At 46.9% G+C, this 25,788-nt stretch overlaps 1 protein-coding gene across 3 annotated transcripts in view; it reads right to left on the bottom strand.

The window, feature by feature from the left end:
* Nucleotides 1-2,644: 2,644 nt before the first annotated feature.
* The window catches only part of PGM2L1 (phosphoglucomutase 2 like 1), a 37,804-nt gene continuing 14,660 nt past the window's right edge, over nucleotides 2,645-25,788 (bottom strand). For 2 of the 3 annotated variants that reach the window (XM_032094684.1, XM_032094685.1), the window contains exons 2-14: nucleotides 22,045-22,212; nucleotides 17,683-17,789; nucleotides 15,523-15,607; nucleotides 14,772-14,855; nucleotides 12,772-12,965; nucleotides 11,928-12,117; nucleotides 11,627-11,724; nucleotides 10,631-10,808; nucleotides 9,017-9,110; nucleotides 8,505-8,634; nucleotides 7,924-8,113; nucleotides 7,507-7,640; nucleotides 2,645-6,636 (exon numbers count right to left, since the gene is read on the bottom strand). In XM_032094684.1, coding sequence (XP_031950575.1) covers nucleotides 6,534-6,636; nucleotides 7,507-7,640; nucleotides 7,924-8,113; nucleotides 8,505-8,634; nucleotides 9,017-9,110; nucleotides 10,631-10,808; nucleotides 11,627-11,724; nucleotides 11,928-12,117; nucleotides 12,772-12,965; nucleotides 14,772-14,855; nucleotides 15,523-15,607; nucleotides 17,683-17,789; nucleotides 22,045-22,212 — 1,755 coding nt within the window. In that variant the 3' untranslated portion in view covers nucleotides 2,645-6,533. Of the gene's footprint in view, nucleotides 6,637-7,506; nucleotides 7,641-7,923; nucleotides 8,114-8,504; nucleotides 8,635-9,016; nucleotides 9,111-10,630; nucleotides 10,809-11,626; nucleotides 11,725-11,927; nucleotides 12,118-12,771; nucleotides 12,966-14,771; nucleotides 14,856-15,522; nucleotides 15,608-16,293; nucleotides 16,417-17,682; nucleotides 17,790-22,044; nucleotides 22,213-25,788 lie in introns of those variants that run through there. The other variant, XM_032094687.1, reaches the window with a different exon arrangement.

The following is a 25,788-nucleotide window of genomic DNA, read 5'->3' on the forward strand; positions in this document are numbered from 1 at the left end:
CCTGTGCCCTGCCAAAGAAACTGGGATTAGTAATAAGGATTTCTCCTCTTTACCTATGGCTGTTCCTAATTAGCCAGGTTAGGATATTTCTGGGAGACAGGGGTTCCTTGCAGACACTGACCTGTCCCCAGCAGCAAGGCGGTGCTGGAGGTGACAGCACCAGGGATTGGGAGACTTTTCCTGAGGGACAGGAGCTGGGGACACACAGCTTGGCCAGGGGCCTCAGGGAGCAGGTCAAAGCCACAGGAATGAGCAGAGCTGTGTGTTCTTGCCAAGGCTGGCTCCAGGCAGCCCCTCAGGGAGCTGGCACAGCACCACCCAGGCAGATGGGGAACGACGTGGTTCCACTAATCTGCCCCAATCTGGATTATTTTTCCAAATAAACCTCTGTTGCCAGCTGTTTTAAGCAAGTTCTTGGCATGTTGGGGACAGGTGGGATTCTGTGGATGACTGAGAAGCTGGCAGGGCTGGAGGTGATGGAGGGGATAACACCCGCAGGCTGTCCCTGTGCCACCAGGCTCCCATTTTCCACACAGAGACGTGGTTTTGGCAGCACATCACCCAAATCCTGAGGCTGGGATCATCCCATGGGGCCTCAGGTCATTGCTGGAGTTCCCTCCTATCAAAAGCCAGTGGAAAATAACTTAGGTTGAGGGGCTGGTGGCCCCCACCCCATCTCCCATCCAAAGCAGAGCTGGGACCTTCTGCAGCTCCTGTCAGGATAAAACAGCCCAGAAAATGCCTCTGGTGCTGGCTGTCCAGGATGATCCGCATCAGGCAGTTTAGGGGGTTTGGGGAGCCAGGATCAGCCCGGGGCAGATCAGTGCACATCCCTCGTCCTGCATAAGGACACAGGCACAGACAAGCCCGCAGAGCTGCTCCATCCTCCAGCACGTTCCCCAGCCACTCGCCAACCTGACATTTACAAATCCCTATTTTTAGATGATCTTCATCACTTCTAATTGTTCAGGCTCCTCAGCCACAGAGATGCTGCGCTGCTCAGGCAGGATGGGGCCCCAGGTCCATTTCTCCCTTCCCCCGTGCCTCAGTTTCCCTTTTGGGAAATAGTTCAATTGAGGACCTCCCCTTAACTCCCAGGACCAGGTGCTGGGGGCTGTGTGTTCCACTCCTAGCCCAGATGGGATTTTGAGTGCTCCAGCATGCTCCATGCACCCAGACACACCTCCTCAGCTTTCCCACAGAACGGGACAGCAGGAAGCACCCAGCCCTCATGCCTTGTGGCTGCCTTCACACCAACACCATCCACGTCCTGCCACAGCAAGAAGCAGCCAAGCAGGATCAATCCAGGAGGGGCCGTCTCCAGAGATGCCTCGGGAGCCTGCAGAGAGCCGAGCCCAAGGGACAGCCCACGCGGGCTGGGCTTGGCACATTGGTAATTAATTTAGTAACTAAATTAACATTTAAATTGACAAGACCTGAATGCGAAGCCAGGCACTGCTGCTTGCCAGGACCCATCAGCTTTCAGCGACCCTGGCTGCTCCCAGCTGCATGTCCCTGGGTCCTGGTGCCCTGGCAGCAGTACAGAGGGGCCCTGGAGATGCTCTGTTCCCCCACACTGCTCTTAGGCACCCCGAGGAGGCTGCACCAGCCCAGTCGTGCTGTTCCTGGAAGAAATGCCTGTGTTCAGCAGGGACAAGGACAGCAGATGTCAGTCCTGTGGTCCCCCCTCTCCCTGCTGCAGTGCAGCCCAAACCTGAACTCCCAGGGGTCCTGCCTGGCCCTTGACTGTCCCCCACACTGAGGGGGACACACTGGCACCCCCGGGGCTCCATCCCTCTGCACGGACTGGTGGTGACATCCAGTGCTGGATCCTGCAACTGCAGCCCGGTGGGGGCCCAGCCAGGTGCTGTGTCCCCCACTCCAGTCCCTGCCCTGCTCCCCTCACACCCAGCCCAAACAAACTTGTCCCTCTCCCCATCCTTAGCATCTTTTCTCACTGGGAAGGGGTAGGGTTGAGTCTCTCCCTGGAAAGCACTATCTGTTGCAATGCCCTGGAATTCAGAGGTAATTCTGGTGAGCTGGGAGGAGGAGAGGGGCTCAGGGAGAGCAGCCTTGGCAGATAAAACAGCTGGTACACGGGATGCCACGGGATGAAGCCTGCAGCCACCACTGACGGGACACAGGAGCCCTCCTAGATCTGCTAGGATTCCATGAAATCAGCTCTGGTCTTGGTTTCAGGGCTGCATGAGAAGGCCAGAAGATGCCCAGGAGCAGGCGGCTCCTGAGGACAGTCCCTCTCCGCTGCCACCTGCCCTGGAAGGACATTCTGTAAGGAGCCAAAATCCCTTCACACCAGCCCCCCTCCCCCTCTGCAGTGCCCACCCCAGCTCAGCTGCAGCAGGGGCTGTTCCTCTCCCCTTTCCCTCAAAGGCCCTCTCCCTCCCAAGCTGCTGCTTTTCCTGAAGCAGCTTCACCCCCACAACCTCCAGGTCCCAGCCCCCGCATCAGCCCCAGGGCCACCCTCCACCATCAGGGGAGATCTCAGTACCAGCAAAAGGAGGAGGCTCTGAACAGCCTCTTGTTCCCAGGCCTTATCATCCAAGTGTGACATGGAGATCCCTCCAAGCCCAGCTCAGCTTTTGGGGCAGAAGTGTTTGGCTAAAGAAGACAGAAGAAACCTGGATTGAGACTATGAAGGGAATATTTTATTACTTATAACACTTCATTCAGCTAAATCCACATAGCAGTACACAGAAACTCTTCAGAAAAGTGCAAATTCTCACTCTGTACTTGTAATATGCCCTAGTTTTACAGAACAGACATCGGGTAAACAGGAGTACAGATCCAGAACTCCCCAAGATTCCAGGCAAGGAGAACGATGCAACTTGAGATACTTCAATCACCTTGTACAAAGCAAAGGGAATCAAGCTGGACTGCAACCACCCAGATGTCACCATGCAAGGAGCCCCCTCTCTCTTAGCTGGGGAGAGAAGAGGACAAAAAGGGGGAGGGAAGACAAAACAAAGTGATAAAGAGTATCAGTTTTAAAATTAGAGACCATCCAGGTGCTTCCTAGGGCAGGACACACATCCCACCCTGCCCAGGGGCCAGAACTCATCGCTCCTCTCCTGGCTTCTACCGTAGTGTCACACAAACACTCCTGTGAGGAAATGGGAGCTGGAACCCCTGGTAAGATCAGGAGCCTGGCAGAGAGGGCACACGAAGCACTACCCGAGCAGGGCTGAAGCAGGGAGTAACTCCAGGGATGCCAACACGCAGGTAACCAACCCCCAGAGCCTGGGAGCAGGCAAGGCAGGGAAGGGAGCCCCAGGCAGCACCGGGCAACTCACCTGGACAGCTGAGCCACCACACAGGGTCTGCCCTCTTCATCTACCCCTGGGCAGCACGAGTGTGTGCTCCCCTCAGAAGGAAGGGCTGTGTTTGAAATGAGGGAAATGAGCAGAGCTCCTCAGGTCCGGCCCCAGGGCTGCCGCAGCCCAAGGGAACCCCAGCTCCTTGCAGTCACAAGGGAAGCGGAGCTGGCTCAGCAGCCCAACACAAAGCTCAGGGCCACAGCTGCAGCCCAGCTCTCCCTGTTGCACACATCCCTCCCTCTCTGCCACACCAGAGTTCACTGTTCCCTCACACACCCTCACAGGGGCAGGAGGAGAAACGTGGACAGCACTTGGAACTATTTAATTCACACCCTGGCTGCTCTATCACAACCAGAATAAGAAATCCAGCTACAAGCTCTGCCTCACAGACACTCAGCCTTGCCTGGCTAAGCCCTGAACTTGGAAAGCTCCTGTCCCAGGCCCACGGAAACACGACTTCATCAGAGATTAAATGGGTCATAGCAAAAGGACACACCCAAGCCCTCTGGATTTTATCAAACACTAAACCCAACTCACTGGCTGTATGACTGCAGTTTTAGCCACTGTCCAACCTTTGAAAAGGTGTGTTCCACCTGGAAGCACCTCAGAAACAACACCCACAGCATCCTTTGATCTGTGACCTGCTTTCTACTCAAGTCAGAAAAGCTTTTGTTCTTATCTGAGAAGTGTGAAAGGACAGCTGACAACTCAAGGAAGGCTGTGCACAAACCAAGTAAACTGTAACACGATGCATAACAAAGTTACAGGGCAAGGAAACGACAATTCCAGTCCTTCACAGTAACAGAAGTAAGGGATGCGAGATCAGAGGGAGGAGACAAAGGAGTTCCACAAATGGAACAGTATAAATATATCAACCAGCTCCAATACAGTAGGAAAACAACAGTAGCAGCAGTTTCAAAAAAGCAAATAGTTATCATACCCTGAAAGTTACATTCAACACATTGTGCCTGCTGCTGTCATCTCAAAAGCATCACTACAGCTACAGCTCGCTGTCAAACCTACCCATGGGGGAAATCCCAGATACACAACACCCCACAGCTGGGTTTTCTTCTTCAATTAAAGATACTTGGACTATGAACAGTTACCAGCTCCTAACAATGCTTATTTGAAAACATCTTCTCCATTTCTAGCACTTGCCTACTGACACAAAGCAGATCTCTGGGAAGCTGCAGATTCCTGCTCTCTGCAGGAGCACAACCATCACTCACAAGACATGACTGCTACAGTAACACACCTGGTCTCATCACACACACTATGCTTTTTACAGCGTTTGTTCACAACTATGGCCAAGTCACTTGTTCTCCTCTCCACTACGTGGAGAACAAAATCCTCAATGCCTCCGGGTTCAATCGCTGCCAGTGGAAGGAATGGCAAGAGCTCCTTCAAGTTCAGTGCAGTGGGGATCCAGATTTGCACTCTTTCTGGGAAAGCAAGGCAAAGCAGCAGTCAGAAATGCCTTCCCAGCCCTACCCAGCATGGACAGCAACAAAAGCATCCTTTGAGTGTAACTGATTTTACCTGTTTTCCCCACCATGTCAGTCAAATGTACAGTCAAAGTAAAAAAGAAAAAAAAAAAAAAGGAACAGCTTTTGGCATTAGATACATTTCACTCAATGGCAGAACAATTTGGAGATAGCTCCTCTTAAAATAAAAAAATAAATAAATAGCAGTGACAGGTCAGAATTTGTGCAACACAGACCTTCTCTACATGTACATTCAGACACTGAAATACTTCTCCATGGATATAGTGCAAAGCTGCTGGCAGCAGGAAACACCCAGACCTCAGGGCTCTCCAAAGCCATGGAGAGGCAACACACACAAGCCTACCCTGTGCCATCCTACAGCATCCAGCTGCGAGGGCATAACCAGAGGGAATTTGGAGAGGCAACAGCAGTGGTAAAACAACAGCTTGAACTCCAGGGCACCTTGGGGTCTTCTCCCGTCATCTCCAACACAGATCAAACGCAGCACTGAATTGCTGCTACTTCTTTTTACTTGCTGTCAGTGACAGGAGGGAGCTGGCCAGAACAAGCTCTCCTGTGCCAAAACACAGCCTTTATTTCCCAAAACCATTGGATAACCACAAGGAGAACTTGGGTATTGCTTTGTTTGGGTGGTTTTTTTTGGAAAATGTGATTAGCAGTTGCTACTAGAGCAAAGGGAGAAAACAAATGAGAGAAGCTGTTAAAAATTTGTCCTTAAAGATAAATAAGAATAGTGTTTGCAAAGTGCTATTCTAACAGAAATTACCTGACAGGACCAAAAAAAAAAAAAAAAAAGAAAAAAAAAAAATCACAATTTAGTAACTGTGTCAGCCTCTCATCTCCACTTTCTTCCTTAGTTTTTTTTTAATACACAGACAATATAAATTCAGGCCAGCAAAACCCAAGAAGTCACTGACTGGCAATGTCACTCAAAGTAACTGCATACAGAAAACCAAGAAAGCTTAAGAGCCTTTAGAGCTGTAGGACAAGAAGTAGCTACAGAGCCTATGGTAGTCAGAAGGGGCAATTTTACCAAGGAATGACCAAGTTCCTGCTCCTTTGGAAGCCTTGAAAGGCACCAGGCAATTCCAACCCCAAGCTGCAGCTGTTATCACTATTATTTCACTGCCAATTATCTTAAGACACACACAGAAAAGCTACAATGCACCAAGAACACCTTTACCAACAGAAGAATTCTTAAGTAGCTGAAAAATGTCAACAATTTGCCTAAACAAGAAATGCTGAGCTCTGCTTCAATGCTTCTGGAAGTGCAGACCTGTAGGGAAGGTCTCAGAGCTGCAGGGAAGAACCAGCCTTTGTTGTCAGTTTGGAGTGATCACTCCTTTAAAACCTTTTCACACACAAAAAAAAGAGGTGTTTTAGGTACCTGAACTGAGTGTAAGACACGATGTGGCAGCTAAGCTCATCTGCCTCAAAGGTACTAGGGCAGTTCACTTGCATTGGCATGGGTTAATTAAACTTTTGGTCAAAAGGACTGACAACCATAACAAATTCCACCCTTTCCTCTGACTGCCTCTCCTTATCCCAATTTGGTGAAAATCCTGACAAAAGAATGCTTCTTCTTGACAGAACAAGAATGCAGCTGTTTCAAAAACACACACACACACAAACATGAGACTGGTTCTGCTCCTGGGTCCTTTGTTCCACGCGGTGCCTCCCTGAGCACCGGGCTCTACGCAGAGCGCCAGGTCAGCGCGTTCTTGTCAGGCTCCAGGAAATTCTCAATCAAAGCCTCAATCAGCTTCTGGAGCTCTTCTTCCAGCACACTTCTGTCACTGCAGGAAAGAACAGGGCCAGGTCAGAGGTTTGGGACACACCCAAACATCAATAAAGAAACAGCAAGACCTGATGGGGATGGACTTGCTCTGTTGTGTTTCCTACCCAGTCAGGTGTAGAGACTCCAAGCTGCCTGCTTCAACAAGCTCCTTTTCAGCAGGGATTATCATGGAATCACAGAATGGTTTGGGTTGGAAGGGTCTTTTAAAGATGGTGCCCAGAGCCCTCTAGTGGCCCTTTTCTTCTTCAACTGAATTAATTTCAATTAACACCGCAATAATCAGGTGGGGAGGCCCTGGCACAGGTTGCCCAAAGAAGCTGTGGCTGCCCCATCCCTGGGAGTATCCAAGGCCAGGTTGAAGCAACCTGGGATAGCAGAAGGTGTCCCTGCCCATGGCATGGGGGTGGAACAAGACAGTCTTTAAGGTCCCCTCCAACCCAAACCATTCCATGATTCCATAATAGAAGAGGTTTCTGTGGTGCAAACACACCCTGGATTTCCCCCCACCCATTTAAACTGGAAGAAGCTCAACGCAGGTGAACAACCTCTAGTTCCTACCCAGCAGCTCGGAGTACCACAGCAGATTCCCAAGGCAGTGGGAACCCACCTGGCTGCAAACACACTCACCAGCAGCAGCAAAAGGAAAGCCTGGATGTGGCACTCAGTGCCCCGGCTGGTTGGCCACAAGCTGGACTCTGATCTCAGAGAGCTTTTCTAGACTAAGTAATTCTGTGATTTTTGTCACCTGATCACTTCTTAATTCTAAGTAAGTGGAGAATGGGGTTAGTTAAAGAAGCCTCGTGTAGCAGGTGCTGAGAAGCCCATTCTGTGTCTCTCCCTGCTGTGGGCAGCCGGGGGGGGCACTGACCTGCGCCCGGGCAGCGCGCACATCTCGGCGTAGTACTTGATCTTGGGCTCGGTGCCGCTCGTGCGCAGCGTGGCCACGCAGCCGTTCTGGAAGGTGAACGTGATCATCTGGCTGCTCTTGCTCACTGGCAGCACCTGCAAAACAACAGCAGCCCCTTACTGCCACTGCAGGCCCAGCCCCTGGAAGCTGAGGGGCTGCAGGAGCACCAGGCTCAGTGAGTCAGTAAAGTCCATCGGGTGTTGTATCAGAGGAACCACCGCATTCCCCACGCAGGCAGTGTTCTCCCCAGGAAAGGATGCTGAGCGCTCTTGACAGAGCTTTCTGCCCCTCAGCTCACAGGTACATCTGCCTCTTGGCCAGTGTATTTCCCTTGCAGTTTCTGCAGGCTCTCCTCTGCAAAAACACCGTGTAACTCACCGACTTCTTGTTCAGCTGGCTGCTGTCATAGCCAGTGGTGATGTCTCGGACGTGTAAGATGTTGTAAATCCCACAGCAGCTGGGGTAAGACTGAGGGCCATCAAAGTTCCGGAGTCGCTCAAATATCCTTTTGATTGTGGGAGGGTCATAGCACAGGAAATAGGAGGTCTTGGATATGTGGTACCCATACCTACAAGCAGATTAATGCTTTCAGTTGTAAGATTCGGGAGGTTTTGGCACATTTGGTGTCTTTATTCTGACAACCACAATCCTTGTTTTATTGCTGGGATCATGTCCATAGCCATTCCTTCCACCTCTGCTCTGTTACAGATCCCTTCTGGCAGTGGGAAGCCATTCCCTGTGTCCTGTCCCAAATCCCTCTCCAGCCCTCCTGGAGCCCCTTTAGGCACAGTGCTGTAACTCATCATGCATCAAAAAACCCCATAACAACTTACAATGAGAAAACATCTGAGGGACACACACACTTATTTATATAAATTTATATTTAAATAAATATTGCTTAGATTATTCCCAGATCTAAAATAGTGGAGTAGAACATTCTAATGAACAACACCACTCACGTTTCATAAATGTCAACGAGTTTCTGTGCCAGGCTCAGGCTCTGGCCCTGCAGGTAAGTTGCCATTTCAGCAATGACCACAGCTGCACTCACTCCATCCTTATCCAGCACTGACGTGCCACACATGAAGCCTAAGCAGAAAAAAGTGATGGTGGAAAAATAACCTGACATTATCACTCTGATTTACTCAACTGAAGTTTTAACCTCTGATCCTGTAAAGGGAAATTGGCCAGTACATGGAAGCTGCTTTATTGCTGCATATGCAGGAGAAATCTCATTAACTTGGGGGTTACAGGGCTGGAAAGACAATACCAGAATCAGCAAGTCAGATACAATTTATTGTTCTGGGAGTTGGCAAGTCAACTTGATGAGAGCAAAATACCAATGATGCTACCAACTACTAGGACGAAAAGTACTTTTTGTGTGTTTTATTCCAAAACTAAGATCAGTCCTTCCTATTCACATTCCCCCGCCTCAGTTCTCAGCAATTTAAAGGGATATTAGCACTCATACCAATAGACTCTTCAAATGCAAAGAGAACTTCTTTTCCATTATCTAGGAGATTTTTTACTCTGCTTCCAATCCATTTAAAACCAGGGAGTGTTTCCTATAACAGGGGAGAAAAAGAAAACTTAAAATACACATCTTCACTTTAGTTTCAATTCAAAGAAAAAAGTATAGCTACTGTTACTTCAAACTAAGAAAAACAAAAACACTCAACCAAAGAGAAAATATAATGATGTATTCTGAATTTTAGGGTCAATGGGAAGACTCCTGCAGAGTCAAAACGCTAAAGCTTAAGGATAGTTTTCTGATTTTTTTGAAGTGATTTCCTTAAATTTAAATCTAATTAATTGACAAGCAGAATAGGGACAGTAAAGCACCACCAGCCAAGTCACATCTTCAGTTTGGATGATGAATCCAAGGGAAACAGCCACTGGATAGCATTTTCCTAGGGGATACTCAACTAGGACATGAGTATCCAAACCAAGGAAAAAGTGTGTCAGGGACTGTGGTGCTCCGAGATCACATCAGATCATCTGTGGTGCTCATCAGATGAGACTAAGTTATTCAGGAGGAAAAACTACAGAAATATAAAAGCAACACTTTTAGGTGCTGGGAGGGGAGAGCACTGCTCTGAGGGGTTTTTTACATAAATCACGCAAAAGCAGTCAAAAGATGAAACAGTTTCTTAGAGAGAAGGAAGTTACAAATAAAAAAGAAGGGGAGCTTTTAGGGGAGGCCAAGAGGTTCTGTAAATTCCCAGCTTCTCTTTCTTTCAGTCAAATATGTCCCTTTCCTATTAAAAATAAAACAAACCAGTATTTAGAGAGAGAACCAAATCCACTGCAAGGAACTGACATTCACCCTGATTAGGCTTATCTGGCCAGTCACTCAAAACAGTTTTCAGAGTTGCTTTCAATTTTAAATTCCTCATTGTTTGGCAAAAACACTTATTCTTGTCGCACATGGATTTAATTAGGACATGGATAAACAAGGCCTGGCCCTTTGGATGTTTGTGCTATGATTTTGGGCACTTGCCTCTCTTCTGGCTAACATCCGACAGAAATCTGATTTAATCTGGAGGCAGGAATGATAATAACTGTCAGTCTGCAGAGGGCAAGCCCAGTTTCTTTTTTAGCAAGTTTTTAACGAAGCTGCATTAAAGATCTGAACACAGGAGTTCCTCTGCCTGTCCCAGCCTCAAGTAAATCCAAATTTAAAACCTGCTGGCACCGGGCACCTGAAGGGCCATTGTGTAACCTCCAAATGCTCATCACAAACCCATCAACACTTGCAGTGAATACAGCATGCTGCACAAACCTCCCTGCTCTCACACAGAAGAATTTCTCTCTAGGGAGATAACCACACCTAAGGTATTCCTGTTACCTGGAAGTCAGGTATTAATTCATGTGCCTGTTACTGAGCTTTGCCCAAGCTGATCTCCCAGTCTGAGAACACTGAGGAGATTGAAATCGGGCTTGTCTGGGTGACAGAACATGCTCTGTGAATTGGAATCCCTCAAAACTCCCAGCCAAAAGCCTGGAAGTCCCCTGTCTGCTTTTCATTCCGTGAGGCCACCAGCGGGGCTTCGGATGGAGACGACAACACATAACCCACGCTCACCTCAAAGTGAAACCCCTCTTGAAGTGCAATTGCCCTCAGAATCTTGGAGGAGACCGTTGTTGCCAACATGTAAACATTGCTCACATCAGCATCCTGGGAGCAGTTCTTCCAGCGGGAAAACATCCACCAGCCGAACAAGGCCGCCAGCTCATTGCCCGTGAACACCTTCCAGCAGCCACTGCGGGGGAGAGGCAAGCTGAGGCTCTCCGGCTCGCCCAGGAGCAGCGCCCAGGGAGAGGCCTTCAGCAGTCACTGAACACCGGGATGTGAGCACAGCACCGACAAGCTGCTCTAGACAAAGCCACCGTACCCACAGGACTCCACAACTCTCACACCTCAAGGATTGACAAGCCCAGAGCACTGTGCCAGCCAGAAAAGACACCCCCAGGGTCTCCTCTCTGGCAGCTCTAACACAGCTCAGGCCTTTGATTACCCAGCAGCAGGAGAGCAGTCTAGAACTGATCCATACAGAGCAGTCTATGCAATCTGTACATTGCAGTCAGGCAGGGCCTGCACAACTTGTACTTACACAACCATCAGAACTGGGGCCTGTTAGTGGGAGAAAAATAATTTCTGTTCAATATGAACAAGCAGGGGAAAACAAGGGATTAAAATTAAAAATATTTTTAAAACCAAACGAAAAAAGCCACCCCACCAAAAGAAGCCCATGACAACTACCAAGGAAGGTTTGCCCTTGTGATGAAAATGTAAATGAAAACACAGTGAACAACAAGATTTTACTGTCTTTAGTAACCACTCAGTTTTCAGCTGAGCTTTATTTACTATCACACCAGTAAGTATTTAATCTACTCTTTGCTGAGTGAACTGATTTAAAATGCATTTGGAGCTATACTAAAGGATAAAACTAGGAGGGAAAAATATCCCAATAGCTAAGGAGAAGAGTGGATTGAGGACCTGTGCCCGGCAACCATTTAGGGGCACTCTGTGACTCCCTCTTTTCTGCAGAAAGACACGAAAAAGGGTCCCATCACTTACTTGTCCTGCTGTTCTGCCACTGCCAGTCTGTCTGCATCTGGATCAGTGGCCACTACTACTTTTGCGTTTTCTTTCTCTGCAAGTCTCAGTGACAACTCCTGGTGGGAGAAGAAGGGGGGGAGCAAAAAACCAAAACATGAGAGAAAATAAACCCACAGCCTTCCTACTTACATCTAACACACAGCAAAAGAAAATCCCCCACGGACTGCCCACTGCATTAATACAGCTGAAAGCAGGTTCTCCCTGTTCTCTTCCTCAGCTGGTTTTTCCCCATAGAAATCTGATGAAGAAACAAAAATACCAGCACAGATTCTCCTTCTTCAGGATTTGGGCATTTGACAGTAGAGAAGTCTGGGTCTGGATCTTTTTGCTCCGGTACCGGAATGGGGGGCTGAAATCCGAAGGCTTTGAAAGCCAACTGCACATAGTCATGTCCAACTCCATGGAAAGAGGTGTGAACAAACTTCAAACTGCTCTGCACATTTAGCTCCCTGAGGAGGAAAGCAGAACTTCAGTAAGATTTCAGCTATTTAACAAGACTATTTTCCTGAGGGAAAGCAAAATAAGCTGTAATTCTTCCATGTACTTTTCTGCTGATTTCTGCATTAATGTCAAAGGAACCAGTGAAAGTGCTTGTTTGGACTTTCACTAGAAATTGCTGGGTTAAAGCTTCTGCTCCTGGAAAATGAAATATTTACCTTCTGCTGAAATAGATCAAAGTCTCCCAAGAATAAACTATTGATTTCTACATCAAACTCGAGCTCTCCCACCACTGTCGAAATGTTATTCTGGCTCTGCTTCACATCATTCATCCTCCTCCTTTTATTCTCATCTTCTGCCACACCTAACCTTCAGACTGAATCTTCTCACCTCTATTCTATGCATATGCACCTCACTTTTACTCTGAATTCCTGCATTTTATTCAGAACTCTTGAAGAATATTCACCTGCATCAAATGGTTTCTACTGGGGTGCTTCACTGTAGCTTAATTCCCCAAGGCAGCTGTTTATTCTCACCCAAATGGTTTAACCCTAAGGGTGGTGGACCCTTGAATATAATGACACATCAGAGAACACAGTGAAGTCTGCCTGCTGTCAGTTTTTCCACCTGCAACCCACAGCTTACTTAAAAACTTTATACAATACCTGTGATAGCAGATCTTTGTCAGATCCTCCATGTAGCTGTCACAGATTTTTTTCAGAGGATCCTGTCTGAGGGGACTGGTGTCTACCAGATTTTCATTCCAAGAGCCATTCCATGGTTCAACACACTCTTCTATACATTTTATAATTTCCTTATCATGAGGAGAGGTTATCTGTGCTCCATTTTCCCAATAAACCTGAAGGAAGTAAGTTGAAGGAAAACAAGACACAGTTTATTTAGAAAGATTATTAACCTGAGAAATTCTTTTAGCTATAGGATTCCACCTACTTTCTGCTTAGGTCATACAGAGAAGTCAGCATCTGACTGGCTTGATTCTCAAGACATCTGGAGTCATTCAACGTGAGCCTCTGAGTTCATGATTGCCGTTGTGCTAAGTGGAGCTTACACAGCAACACAACCTGTTTCCATAAAAGCTGGTATTTAACTACTACAGCTGAAATATCAGGATGTGAGAAACCAAAACCGGGCACTTTTATCTGGGAGTGCTGTGCAAACTGTAACAGCAGAAAAACATCACCTTCTCCAAGGCTGGCATTCCTTTTGAAAAAGGAGCACAACTTGTTTTTGAACCCAAAGCAAAACAGATAAGCAGTGTGCCAAGGTCCATGTTTTTCCACAGCTGAACAACTGTAATCTCTCAGCTGCTAACACTATCCAGAGTGGAAACACCATATCTAACCCTCAGCTACAAAAAAAGGTCTTTGTTAAAGAATTATTTAGAGGCCAATTTTCCCACAGTCTGTTGCCAATAGCATGGCTGAGCTCACAGTGCTGACTCTGCCCAGATAATCTGCCTCTGTTTTCCTGTCAGTGTCCTCTGGGTTTGTCACCTTCAGTTAAAATTGTCCAAAACCTTCAGAGGCTGCTGAAATTCACACGGGAAATGGTGAAAGATGAAACAGCTCTTGGGAAAGACTAGGAAACAAACGTGTATCCTGAGAAAAGTAAACCAGGAAACAAACCAGTACCCTGAGAGAAGTACACTGCTGTGCATCAGAAGACACAAACAAAATTGCTTCTTGACAAATGAAGCACCTGGGAAATTCACATGGCTTCTTTCCTTTCTCATTGCTGCAGCTAAGCAGAAGCAAAGGCTGATGAAGAACTTCACAGCTTGTTCCAGGGAAGACAAGAGCAGTTCAATCACCCCCAAGAGTTCTCTCTCTAGGCACAGCAGGACTGCCTTTCCTCACATTGCCATCACTCACTGCCCTGACACAGGGCTTCTAGAATGCTCTGCTCAGTTCAAGTTGAGTTTAGTTCAGGTTCTTACAGAGTTGAGGAAGGAAATACTCAGTTAAAACATCGCATTTGCTATTGTGGATGGTTTTATTGTCCCAGGCTTTCGAAGTGAAGCCACCCACCCCTCTTCAATGCCCAGAAAACCAGGGAACACCACACTGCTACTGAGTTTTATTAATCCACTCTGAAATCATTCCCATCTTCAGCACAGTCCCGACTGTGTGCACTAATTCACCTCAGTTCTGGCTTTGTTTTAAACTGATTTTTAAGCCTAAAAACACACAAATTGCTGGAGCATTTCTTCAGCTGCTGATTAGACTCTGTGGAATGTCACTACAGATTTATGCTCGAGATAGACAAACTGTGTGGTCTTATGTTCTCATCACAGAGGAGTGTGTCAAGTCATAGAAGCGAATTACTTTAAATAACTCATCCTTCTAATGGACACACACAGAAAAAGCTTTTTCATCAGGAGGGTGGGGAGGCCCTGGCACAGGGTGCCCAGAGAAGCTGTGGCTGCCCCTGGATCCCTGGGAGGTGCCAAGGCCAGGTTGAACAGAGCTTGGAGCCACCTGGGCTAGTGGAAGGTGTCCCTGCCCATGGCAGCGGGTGGGCTAGATGAGTTTTACAGTCTTCTCCAAGCCAAACCACTCCGTGGCTCCCACAACGGGCCAAGCACACGCAGGGAATGCTGGAAAGCAGCCAGAAAGGCTGTGACACGCTGTGACCAAGGCCTTACCTTGTAGCCATTGTCCTCCTTGCGGTTGTGGGAGGCCGTGATCATCACCCCAGCCACAGCTCCGAGCTGCTGCACGGCGTAGGGCTGCAAGGGAACCCCGAGACAGCATTACCCGAGGGTTCTGCCACTAAACTCGTGTTAGGGGCACAGGTATGCCATGGGACCCTACAGAGGTGGCTTTTATCCCGGCACCAGTTTGTCTGAAAACCCCACACATGAACACTCTGCACTGCCTCCTGCAGCCAGTAGTAGAAAGCTGGTTCTAATTCATCTCCATAAAAACATTCCTCTTATCAAATACAAAAAAGCAATCATTAACTTGCCAACTAAAGAAAGCCTACACTCAGATTACAGGAGCACTTAGGAACAGGCTGAGACAGAACAAAGGAATTCACAAAAAGGCTTGTTGAAAAACAAATTACAGGTGCTCCAGGCATTTCAGTCCTCCCCTCAAACCAAGATCCACAGAATACACAGCATGCTGGAAGAGCTTATGGAACACAAGCAAGGATTTAAAACCGTGCAAGGAAAAGCTGCTGTGCCTAGAAGAGTATTTTTGAGATATTAAAAGCAGAGGCACTGAGGAATTCAGCGACATCCTTGTTACAGCCTCCTTGAAGAGCCAAGTGCACCAAGCAGCCTCTATTTTTCTGTGAAGTAACACTTTAAGACAATTGCTGGTTCTTTTTCAGCAAATTCAAATACTCCCTTAACTGTGTGGTGCAACAATACGGACAAGAAGGTGACTCACCACAAAGGGGGTAGGGACATAAGTGGAGAAGAAGTACACAAGTACATCTTTTGCCAGCAGGACTGCTGCAGTGAGCTTTGCAAGCCTACCAAGAGGAAAAAGAAAATATTCAGTCACTCCAGCTCCCCAGGACAGCCCAGCAGCCAGATGGAATTCCTGTCACCTTCAGGCACTTGTTTCTTAAAGCACTGTGCTGCTTTTGGGCTTATGCTAAGAGGGCTATCCTACAAACTGCACAGTCAGGGTAACAGTTTTCAGGCTGTAGAATCTGAGACAGCACTTTCAGCTGCTGCCTGGACAGTGCAAGGCACTGCAGTCCCTCACCCAAACAAAGCAGATATCCCACGCAAAGATACAGAACCCACTGGCAGAACACCCACCCTTTGCTCAAGGACAGAACCAACTTCAAAGAAAGTTCAAAGCACCAGATGTCTGTAACAGCAGGTTTGGAAAGGGATTTGCTACCCCACACAAAGCTCATTTGCCAGCCCTGCCCAACAGCTTCAGACAATGTCCAGGAAGCAGATCTATTCCTAAAATGTATTTCTGCAAAGCAGCACCCCTTATTCCAGAATGTTTAGAAACAGGAACAGTGCCCATAGTTCTAAATCTTGCTTTTATAATAAACTTGCCCTTTCAAGCAACAGGGGAGCTCATTCTCTTGCAGATAACTGGTATGAAACTTCATTGGCACTCAGGTACCCACAGCTCAGGAGGCAGTGGGAAGTCTCAGAGTCAAAACAGATGAGAGATTAAATGGCATAAGCTCACCTTGCTCCCTTGTTCTCACAGACAAGCATTAATACTGACTTCCTTCTCTCCCATCACCAGCAGTCCAAGTTCCACTGACTCAGAATTTCACTACAGCACCTGTCAAATGCCACCTGAAACCACCTGGAAGAGTTTGAGAGCTCAGCTTGGAGTTGAAGCTACTAAAACTCTACTTGGTTTACACCAGCTTAATCACAGGACACAGCTGGATGGTCTGCCATCTCCCTGGGCCCTGCTGCCCACACAGTGCTGGAAAAGCACACTGCTCCCACTGCAAACACTCTCTTGGGGGAGTTCAGTTCGATTTTAGCACTGCTGGAAGGGTGCATTATCCCAGGAGACAGAAGGAGCACATGGTTGAGAACTGAGGTGCTTCTGGGACATGTGAAACAACACCAGGCCTAAATTCCAAGCCTTGGGTGGCTCAAAAGGAACACTGCTCTTTCATTTGCCCATTTTTAGCCCGTGCCTAGCCCACACAATCTGGGTTTGCACACAACTGGCAAATCCAGTGTCACAGGTGAGTTTAAACCCCTCAGGCCAAAGCCTGGGGGATGATGGGCCACATGTACCCCGAGGCCCAGGGGAGAGGCACGCAGGGGAAAGGAGAAACTCCTGGCAGAAAGTCACTGCATTCTGTGCTCTGGTATACCAAGGACATCTTCATCCCTAAAACATCAAGTACTACAAAAATTCTTTTTAAAGGAACTGTGTTAGTTACAACAATAACTACAGTAATTAACTTCTCATTACCTAAATGCCAATTAGCTGCTGGGTTGGCTTTTTTGCAAGGCATGCCATTACCACATGCGTTTTGCTCCCCAAATGACAAGGGATTAAGATTTCTTAGAGAATTCAGGAAGCAGTTTTCTCCCTTTTCCTTGCAAAGAGCACTATTTGCCATTGCTGGAAGTCTGCATTTTAAGCACTCCAGGTAAAATCCAAGTAAAATTCCCAGTGAAAACACACTGGGTTACAGCAGGCTGCAGGTGGAATTCTTCTCCCCTAGGCAAGCTTAAATCAGGTATGAAATACCAGAGAGTGACAGAGTTAAAAGTGCATTAATATTTAGGGGTTTCCAGCTGGATGTTAATACTCCGAATTTACCTTCATATTTAAATTTGTCCCCAGGCATATCAAGCTTAGTGTTCTTGAGCATTTAATCTGTAAATTCTCTGGTGGAATAAACAGCCTTACACTCCTCATTTGCTGACCAACTGGTACCACAAAGGATTTAGTCCCAGCCTCTCTTCATTACTATTTAAATGGACTAAGGGAGAGGAAAGAGGGGGCCCAGTTCATCACAAACAGAAAAAGTGCTGATAGAACAGAATGCATTTACAGGCACAATTTCATTTCTAGTCTTGCAGATGTAATCAATACTCATACTTCTTACTGCTGCAGTTGCTGGTGACCTGACCTCGTGTGTCATATCCAACAACAAAGCCTCTCTGCTTAAAGTCTGAGAAGTTCCTCTCAAGATACTTGTAGATCCCCTGGAAAAAAAAAAAAAAAAAAAGGGAAAAAATAATTAGCTGCAGTGCAGCACACACAAACGTTAAAGGTGGTCTCCCACAAAGGATGGATAATATCAGTAGGCAAAATACAGCTCCAACACATCAATAGTGATATTCACAAAAGCTGCAGTGGTCTTCCCCCAGTGTTCACCGAAAGAAAGCAAGTAACCAGAGAAACAGCTGTGGGAAATAAAAGTGAGTGGAACAACAATAAACCCTCAGCAGCAAACACTCATTTTCAATCCACACTGTGCTTTCATTTATTCAAATCATTGTCTTAAAGACTGAATTGAGAAAAATCCATGTTTTCAACTCCATCCACTCAAGCAACACAAGATGTGCCAGCCTAGCCTTTATCTCTCTGCCCACAGTGCAAGTCAGACATTTTCACCATTGTTTCCAAACGGTTAGTCATAAATTTGCCTTAAAAATCAGGGAAAGGCTTGGGTGGGAAGATCAGCTTTTACTCCAGTTTCACCTGCCCTGCAGCCTTCACATCCATTCATTTCCCAGCCAGAATCTCTCTGGAGATCCATCAGGGAAACAGCCCACGGTGGATCAGCAGTTTTAGATAAAAAGATGGAAGCACTATTGTCAATGGAAGTTTCCAGAGGCTGCAGTTCCCCACAGGCAGACAACGCAGCACAGTGAACTTAACAGAGCCACGCTGATCCCATCAACGCTGCCTCTCACAGGGGTACAAGTTGCCTCTTGATGGCAGTGGGGGTGTTTTGTACCAGCATTAAACAGATTTTTTCCCCCACCAGTATTTAGTGCAGTTCTTCAGGATGTTTTCATCTGGATCTGACTGGGTATCTGGAAAGCCAGCCTGACTCCTACCCTGGAATTCAGCCAAGATCAATTATTTTAAATGGCTTTGGCCCTTTAGAATCACAGCATTGTCAAGGTTGGGAAAGGCCTTTGAAATCAAGTTCAAGCAGGCACTCCAAGGATGTATTCCAAAGCATGACCTAGTGGATACTGGCATCTCTTTGGAGAGCCCTCTCAGCTGCAAATGTGGAGGGATTTACAGAGAAGGAGGAAAGAAATCCTTAAAATAAAGATAACTCTTTGAATAGTGGCAGGTCTGGAGGCTGTGCCACAGCAGAATCACCTGCTGAAGTCACCTTCACACTGAGCCCAAAACACACAAAATGTTTACCCTGCCCTGACAACCTGCCAAGAGCTTTCACTCACAGCTGCAAAGAGGAGAGAGGAATGGGAAAAACGCATCCAAGTTGACTTGAATAACCTGAATAACATCTGAAGACATGAACTGCAGATTCCTTATAACAGATCCCTTATTCAGGCTAAGATTTTGTATGAAGAAAAACAGCAATGTCTTTACTGCCTGCTGTGGAGCAGGTTGCTTAAAATTAATCCCTTAAGCTCAGCCACAGACCCCACAGCTGAAGTTAACTCACGCCTACCAGACTTGCTTGCTATCCAAACATCTTTGTGAAAGCTGCAGGAAATAAAAGTACATCTATAAATGTCAGTGAGGAAGTGAATGCAGAGCCTTTCCACTGTCTGAACCCTCCAAGGGTAGTTAGGAACTCCAGCACCTCTGGGGTTAAGTCCTCCCTTGAAGAAGTTCCTCAGTTTAAAGAATTCCTACTTCCCTTTAACAAGACTCAGGTTTTGATAGTGTCCCTAATTGCTACAGCTATTACATTCCCACCACTTCTAAATAAGGCCCAGGTGCATCTTGTGGTGATAATTAATGACTCATTAGCTCATCCCAGCGCAGTTAGGCACTCCAGCACCTCTAGGGTTAGGTCCTCTCTTGAAGTTCCTCAGTTTGAAGAATTTCTATTTCCCTTTAACAAGACTCAGGTTTTGATAGTGTCCCTAATTGCTACAGCTATTACATTCCCACCACTTCTAAATAAGGCCCAGGTGCACCTTGTGGTGATAATTAATGGCTCATCAGCAGGTGTCAGCATAACTGCATAACCCCATCAGATCTAAGCCAAAATGCTCTTCAGGTGACTGAGGTATCACGATTACCTCTCCCACTGCATGGTTCAGGTGATTTCCTGATGCAGAATCCATGGAAGAGCACAAGTGTACATCTGCAGCACGTCCAGTCCCTTATGCTCAAGTTCAAAAGGGAAGGGAGGGAAAAGTGATGGCATCAAAGCTAAGACGGAAAGATTTTTGGTTGATGAAATCCAGAGAGGTAGGAACAGCTTTATGAAGTCCAGCATTTAAATTTTTCAACTATTACCTTTAGCTTTGCTTTTTAAGCAGCAGGAAACGCCTTGATGCAAAAGTGACTGGTTTTGTCACTGTGAAGATGAGTGACAGGTTTCTGTCCCACTGATAAAAGCACCTGGACATACACAAATAGGACAAAAGCCAAGGAATCAGAGCTTTACAAGGAGTTTATGTACCTGCAATTTTCAGCAGAGTCCAAAGCAACTGCTGAATATTCTGCACCTTCCTGGATCTGACTTCGCATACCAGTATAATCAAATCAAATGAAAAAGACCTGATCAAGTGAAGGACAGAACACACATGCAACTTCACTATGGCTTATTTTAATTGAAGGAAGTGTTAATTACACTCAAGTCTGCTATCTGACTGGCTGTTTATTCCCGTTCCAGGTAAGGACAAATCCAGAGAGCCAGGGCTGCCCATGCTCAGACCAGGTTCAGCAGAACTGTTCCTGCCCTCAGCTTCTGAAACAGTGCTCAAACAACAATGAAATCTCCTGCAGTTTACTTCAGAAACAAGTTCTAATCCACTTCCCAGCAGCTGCTTTTCTCAGCTCGATACACAGCTTTAATAAACAACTAAAAATAGCAGCTGTGCAGAGGGAGCAGACGCACACACCCCCAGTTTGTTACTCTCAAAAACCAGCAATGCCCATGAAACTGAGCTTGCCAACACATTCCCTGCCAAGCAGAAGGGAAGCTTTCCCTTTCTGCCAGGAATGTGGCTGAGCCAGCAGACCCACGCTCGCTCCCGCTCCGCCAGCCTGAGGCACAAAGGGAGCAGGCAACACTCAGAGCACCGGCACCTCCAAACCCAACAGCAGGGAAATGACACCCAGAAACCTCCTCTGCTTCCAGGAAAAGGGGGCTTGTTCAAAGCAGCTCAGCTGCTTTTCACCATGCCACCACTGGCAACTAAACACTGACTTTTAAACCCCTCTTTTCTCAGTCTCCTCACTCTGCTCCCACTGCATCCATGGAGTCCACCTAGACCTGTTCATGCCACTACAGCATTCCTGGCAGAGGAGGTTGGCACACCCAATTCAGGAAGGGCAGAATCGCAGGAAGCATCATTCTGAGATGTGTCCAGTTTACAGATCAGACACCTAAGGAAAGGTTTTTGTTAGATCCAAGAAGATCCTGAAAAGAAAAACTGTCAGAGAGAAGGCTGGGTTTCAAACCAACACTTGGACACAAAACCTCTATAAACAGTACTGGAATCTGGCTTCCCACAAGAGTGTGGGCTCCAGTTGTACAATTCAGACAACAATGTCAAACAGCTTAGGAGAGTCCCAGCTGTTCCAAGTTGTAAGCACATCACTCCATCCTAGGCCAACAGAAAGCATTATTTCAATCACATCTCCTGAAGGAGGTCAGAGCACCAGCCTGCCAAGAGAAACCACCTAAAAAGTGCACAGTATTAAATGAGAGATTTTACCAACCCTTTGTAAACCATGCAATAAAACACCTTTGATCATATGGCTGAAGCTCCATTTCTACAAAAAGTACCTGTCAAAGCAGGTAAGATTCAGTAGTTTTGTCATAACAAACATTTTCTTGATTTTCCAAGTTCAAGGGTTCCAAATATATCAGCTCAATCTATTTTCAATAGTCAAGGCTAAAGGTGGGAACAGATAAACTGCTTCAGTATATTTAAAATACTCAGTCCATATACATCCACAACTTGTGCTAAAAAAGAAAGAAAAGCCTTGGTTGGTTGGGGCTTTCCTATTTTGGTTTGGGGTTTTTGTTGTTTTCTTTTTGACAAATACTACAAGTTCTCACAGAAGCTCATGATCTCCAGCTACAGGGCTGTGATACAGACAAACCACTGGCCAAATTCCAGCCCACTCCCACCTCTCCAAGCCACTTCATTTCCTCTGAGCACCGAACCTTTCCTGCTTCCCCGCCGCTGCTGAGCAGCTGCTGCGTCCCAGCCCCGGGATTTCAGCAGGACGCTGATCCCACACGCTCCCTGCGGGGCAGAGCCTCTCCCACAGCCGTGCCCAGCTCACCTGAGTGGACTGGATGACCGTGAGGTCGTTGATGTAGCAGAAGCCTGCTCCCATGGCCGAGCGCAGCCCGGCCGTGCCGAAGGTCAGCCGGCAGCACAGGCGGTCCCGCAGCTCCTCGTGCTGCCCGTTCTGCAGCAAGCTCTCAATCTGCTCCTTGGTTTTCTGGTTCTGCAAAAGACCATGAAGCTCTTCATTCAGTGCTTGAAATGTGGAGCTGAACTGTACATGCTCATCAGTTTTAAGTTACTCCTACAGCAAATTCCTGCTATCCTTTAAAATGGCTGTGCACCAGCCTTCACTGTAACTCATTTCTATCACATTCTTCCCACATCATCCTTACTAACAAAAGATTCAAGAGCTCTTGCTGCTACTGATACACTGATGTGTTTGTCTGGTCATTAAGACACCTTCCAGCTCCTCTGTGTGAGGAGCACAGACTTTGGAACAGGTTTTTCCAAGGCAAGTAACACACCTGAATTCCCGATCTGTGCCGCTGGAAGACAGACAAAATCCGAACTTCAAAGCAGCGCTTCTTTCCTCCCCACCCACAGGAAACAGGCACAGCAAAATCGTGGGACTTGCAGGATGGTTTGGGTTGGAAGGGACCTCGGAGATCATCCCAGGCCTGCCATGGACAGGGACACCCTGCACAGGAGGAGCAGGTTGCCCCAAGCCCCCCCAGCAGTGGCCAGGGTGCTTTGCAGCTGGCTGGACTCTTACCCAGAGTGATCCCTCTCTTCAGTCAGAGTTTCCCTAGATCTGCACCACCATCACAGCTGAGAACCTGTAAGCGCACAAGCTGCACACTGCACGCCTCCACTATTTGTTGCTCATAGTTATCCAACAAATACTGAATTAACTTGGGCACCAAGAAACTCAGCCTGTCTGCTGACACCCAGTTTGGACAAGGCACCTCCCAGATCCTACAAACACAGCAGAGAAGGAGGAAGAGGCAGTGGTTACACAGCTGGAAAAAAACTGACTCCAGATGTGTAAAACACAGGTCTGGTGGCACAAGTGCTTGTCTGAAGTGGTGCTGCTCCAAGCAGGGTCGCAAGGAAGGGTTAAAAAAGGCAAATGGAATCTGCAGGGCAGGGGTGAAGCACCCCTGACATTTAAAATAGAGGTCAGCCAGCTCCAACAGCACTGGGAAACATGCTCCACACAGAGAGGGGGAGGTTCTTCAGGAGGATTAGAAAAATGCTGGGAAAAGCACAAAGATATGAGCTGTGCACCTTCACTGGGAGAAAAAGTAATCAATAAAACTCATTGAAAAATCTGAAATTACTCCTGCAGCTTGATAACACACCCTGAACACTAGACATGTGAATTTAAAATAACTTTTTATTTCTGTATGCTCTAAAATAAAAGGCAAGCCATTATTGTCCAGGCTCCTGGATGGCCTGGCAACCACAGCAAGACATTGCTCACTACACAGCTAAACACAGGCCTAAAAAGAAACCAAAACAACAGGGCACAACAAATATTAAACTGCAAAAGTGGAAGTTCTTTCTCAGCTGTTCATAGGCAGCCAACCATGAAACAAATGACTGACGTGAAAAGAGTCTAAGGCAAGAGTATTGAAAACCTCATTTCACACTACCATAGTGCACGGGTTTGCTTTAAAATAAGGTTATTAAATTACACAGCATCCTTGATAGCTTTTCAGGACACACTGCATTGCTTCCCTGCAAAAATAGAATAGAAATTGCACATTCCATAGTTTATGGGGCTTTGCAAAACTGAGGCAAGACCCAAGCAATAGCACAAACATTTATTTTACAAATACATTAAAAAGCACTTTTGACTGAAACTACTTAATTTGTTTCCTAAGGAATAAAAATGAGTTGGCCAAAATAGCACCCAAATAACATTTTAATTTGCTCAGGTCACACTCAGTTAAGCTGAAGTTACAGAAAATAAAGGAGGAGAAAGAAGTTACAAGTGAAAATCTCCAAGCTTTCTACAAACAACCTGAAACCCCCAGGCCAACAGAAAGAGGGGCATAAATTCAGAAGTGCTGATGATCTCTATCTCAGTCTGCGTTCTAATACTACTGAATGTATAAGCCTGACCCCCAGACAGCCCTTATCCCAGTCTGGCACCATCCTTCCAGCTTGTCCTTTCCCCCCCAGCTGGAGCTTCCCACCCTATGGCCCAGCGTAGCTTCTTGCAACACAGCCTGGGTCTGAGCACCATCTGCCACCCTGACCTCGGAATTCCAGAGCAGCTTCCACTGCTGACACTTAACCCCATTGCAAATCCTGAGAAAAACAGGGGGTTTTGCTGGCTTGCTTTGCAGTTATGAAATCAAGTCATACATCTGAAGGTCTCACAGGGGCTTTTGTGATGGTTCATCTTTCCAAGTACAAAATACAAAAGTTTCTTAGAGATTTTAAGACTACAGTATTTGAAAGATTTTTAACATCCTTAAAAAAAAAAAAAAAACCACAAAACTGCCTAAAGCTTCCTATCTTCAGCAGATATAAACCAGGCTGTTTGATACAAAAATAGTCAGTCCTTAAAAAGGCAATGCTTTAAGACATCCCTGCATCTCGACGGATCTAACAAAGCAGTTCAAATTCTCATGAGTGAAGAGCTCAGAGGCTGTAGTGTTTCATCTGAAGTCAAGCAGCACATGGATGATGATGATGTGAAAACAGCATTTATTTTGACGCCCAAACGTGCCAAATCTCTGCACTGCTGGCCAACCAACCTCCCTGGGATCACGGAATGCTTTGGGTTGGCAGGAGCTTAAAGCTGAGCAGGGAATATCCCAGCAGCTTGCACGACATCCAGCAGAAGCAGCACCAACTCTTCCCAAACAGGGAAGAGAGACCCCTCAAAGCCTCACACTGCTGTTGGTTTTCCAAGGGTTATTTACTGGTGGAAAAGGCCCCGCATTTGGTTACCAAATATCCACTGACTCCTAACTCTAGTGTTATTTGATAAATGTCTGCTGGATGCAAATATTCATTACTACCTTTCCTCTAACTTGCTTAACAACACCAGAAACTTTCAACCAAAAAATTCCATCACTTTTCATATTTTCACTTTTCAAGGAAAAAAAAAATTCACACCTTCCAACCTTGCCATCAGCACCAGAATTTCTATAGAAAACTCCATACATTTATTTGATCACCCTCCTAAAACACTAGGAATACTTCAACTTGATAATACATGTATAAATAAACACATGACACCTCTCTAATAGACACATGTATACAAAGAGTCTATGATACCCAGTATATACGTGTATATAAAAAATCTATGATACTGACCCAACACAGGTGACACCTCCCTGATGTATCTCTGTGTTCCCTGCGGTGCCACACCACACATCCCCAAGTGCTTAGCACACACAGCACAGTCTGTAAAGGCCAGGGGAAGGCCAAGGCCACAATCAAGAGGCAACAGCCGCCGTGTCCCCGGCTCCCGCTGCAAAAGGGTCCTGCCCACGGCCAGCTGCACGAGGAGGTGGCAGATAAGGTGACAGTGGCCCTGGGCGAGGCTCCTGCTACCTGAAGACACCCTGCTGGGGCAGAAAAGGGATGGAAGGACAGGACTCTGGCTGGTGTTTGGGCTAGGGATGGGTGAGCTGGCATTGCCACAGGGAATTCCAGCTCCTCCAGCACAGCCCATCCTCCCTGCATGTCCCTGCTGGTCCAGTCCCCTGGCCCGGATTGTCCCCGAGTAGCAGCTCTGCCCTCACCTAATGGCCAATCCTGGAGCACCAACCAACAC

Source organism: Corvus moneduloides, chromosome 2 (genome assembly GCF_009650955.1).
Source record: "Corvus moneduloides isolate bCorMon1 chromosome 2, bCorMon1.pri, whole genome shotgun sequence".
Lineage (NCBI taxonomy): Eukaryota > Metazoa > Chordata > Aves > Passeriformes > Corvidae > Corvus > Corvus moneduloides.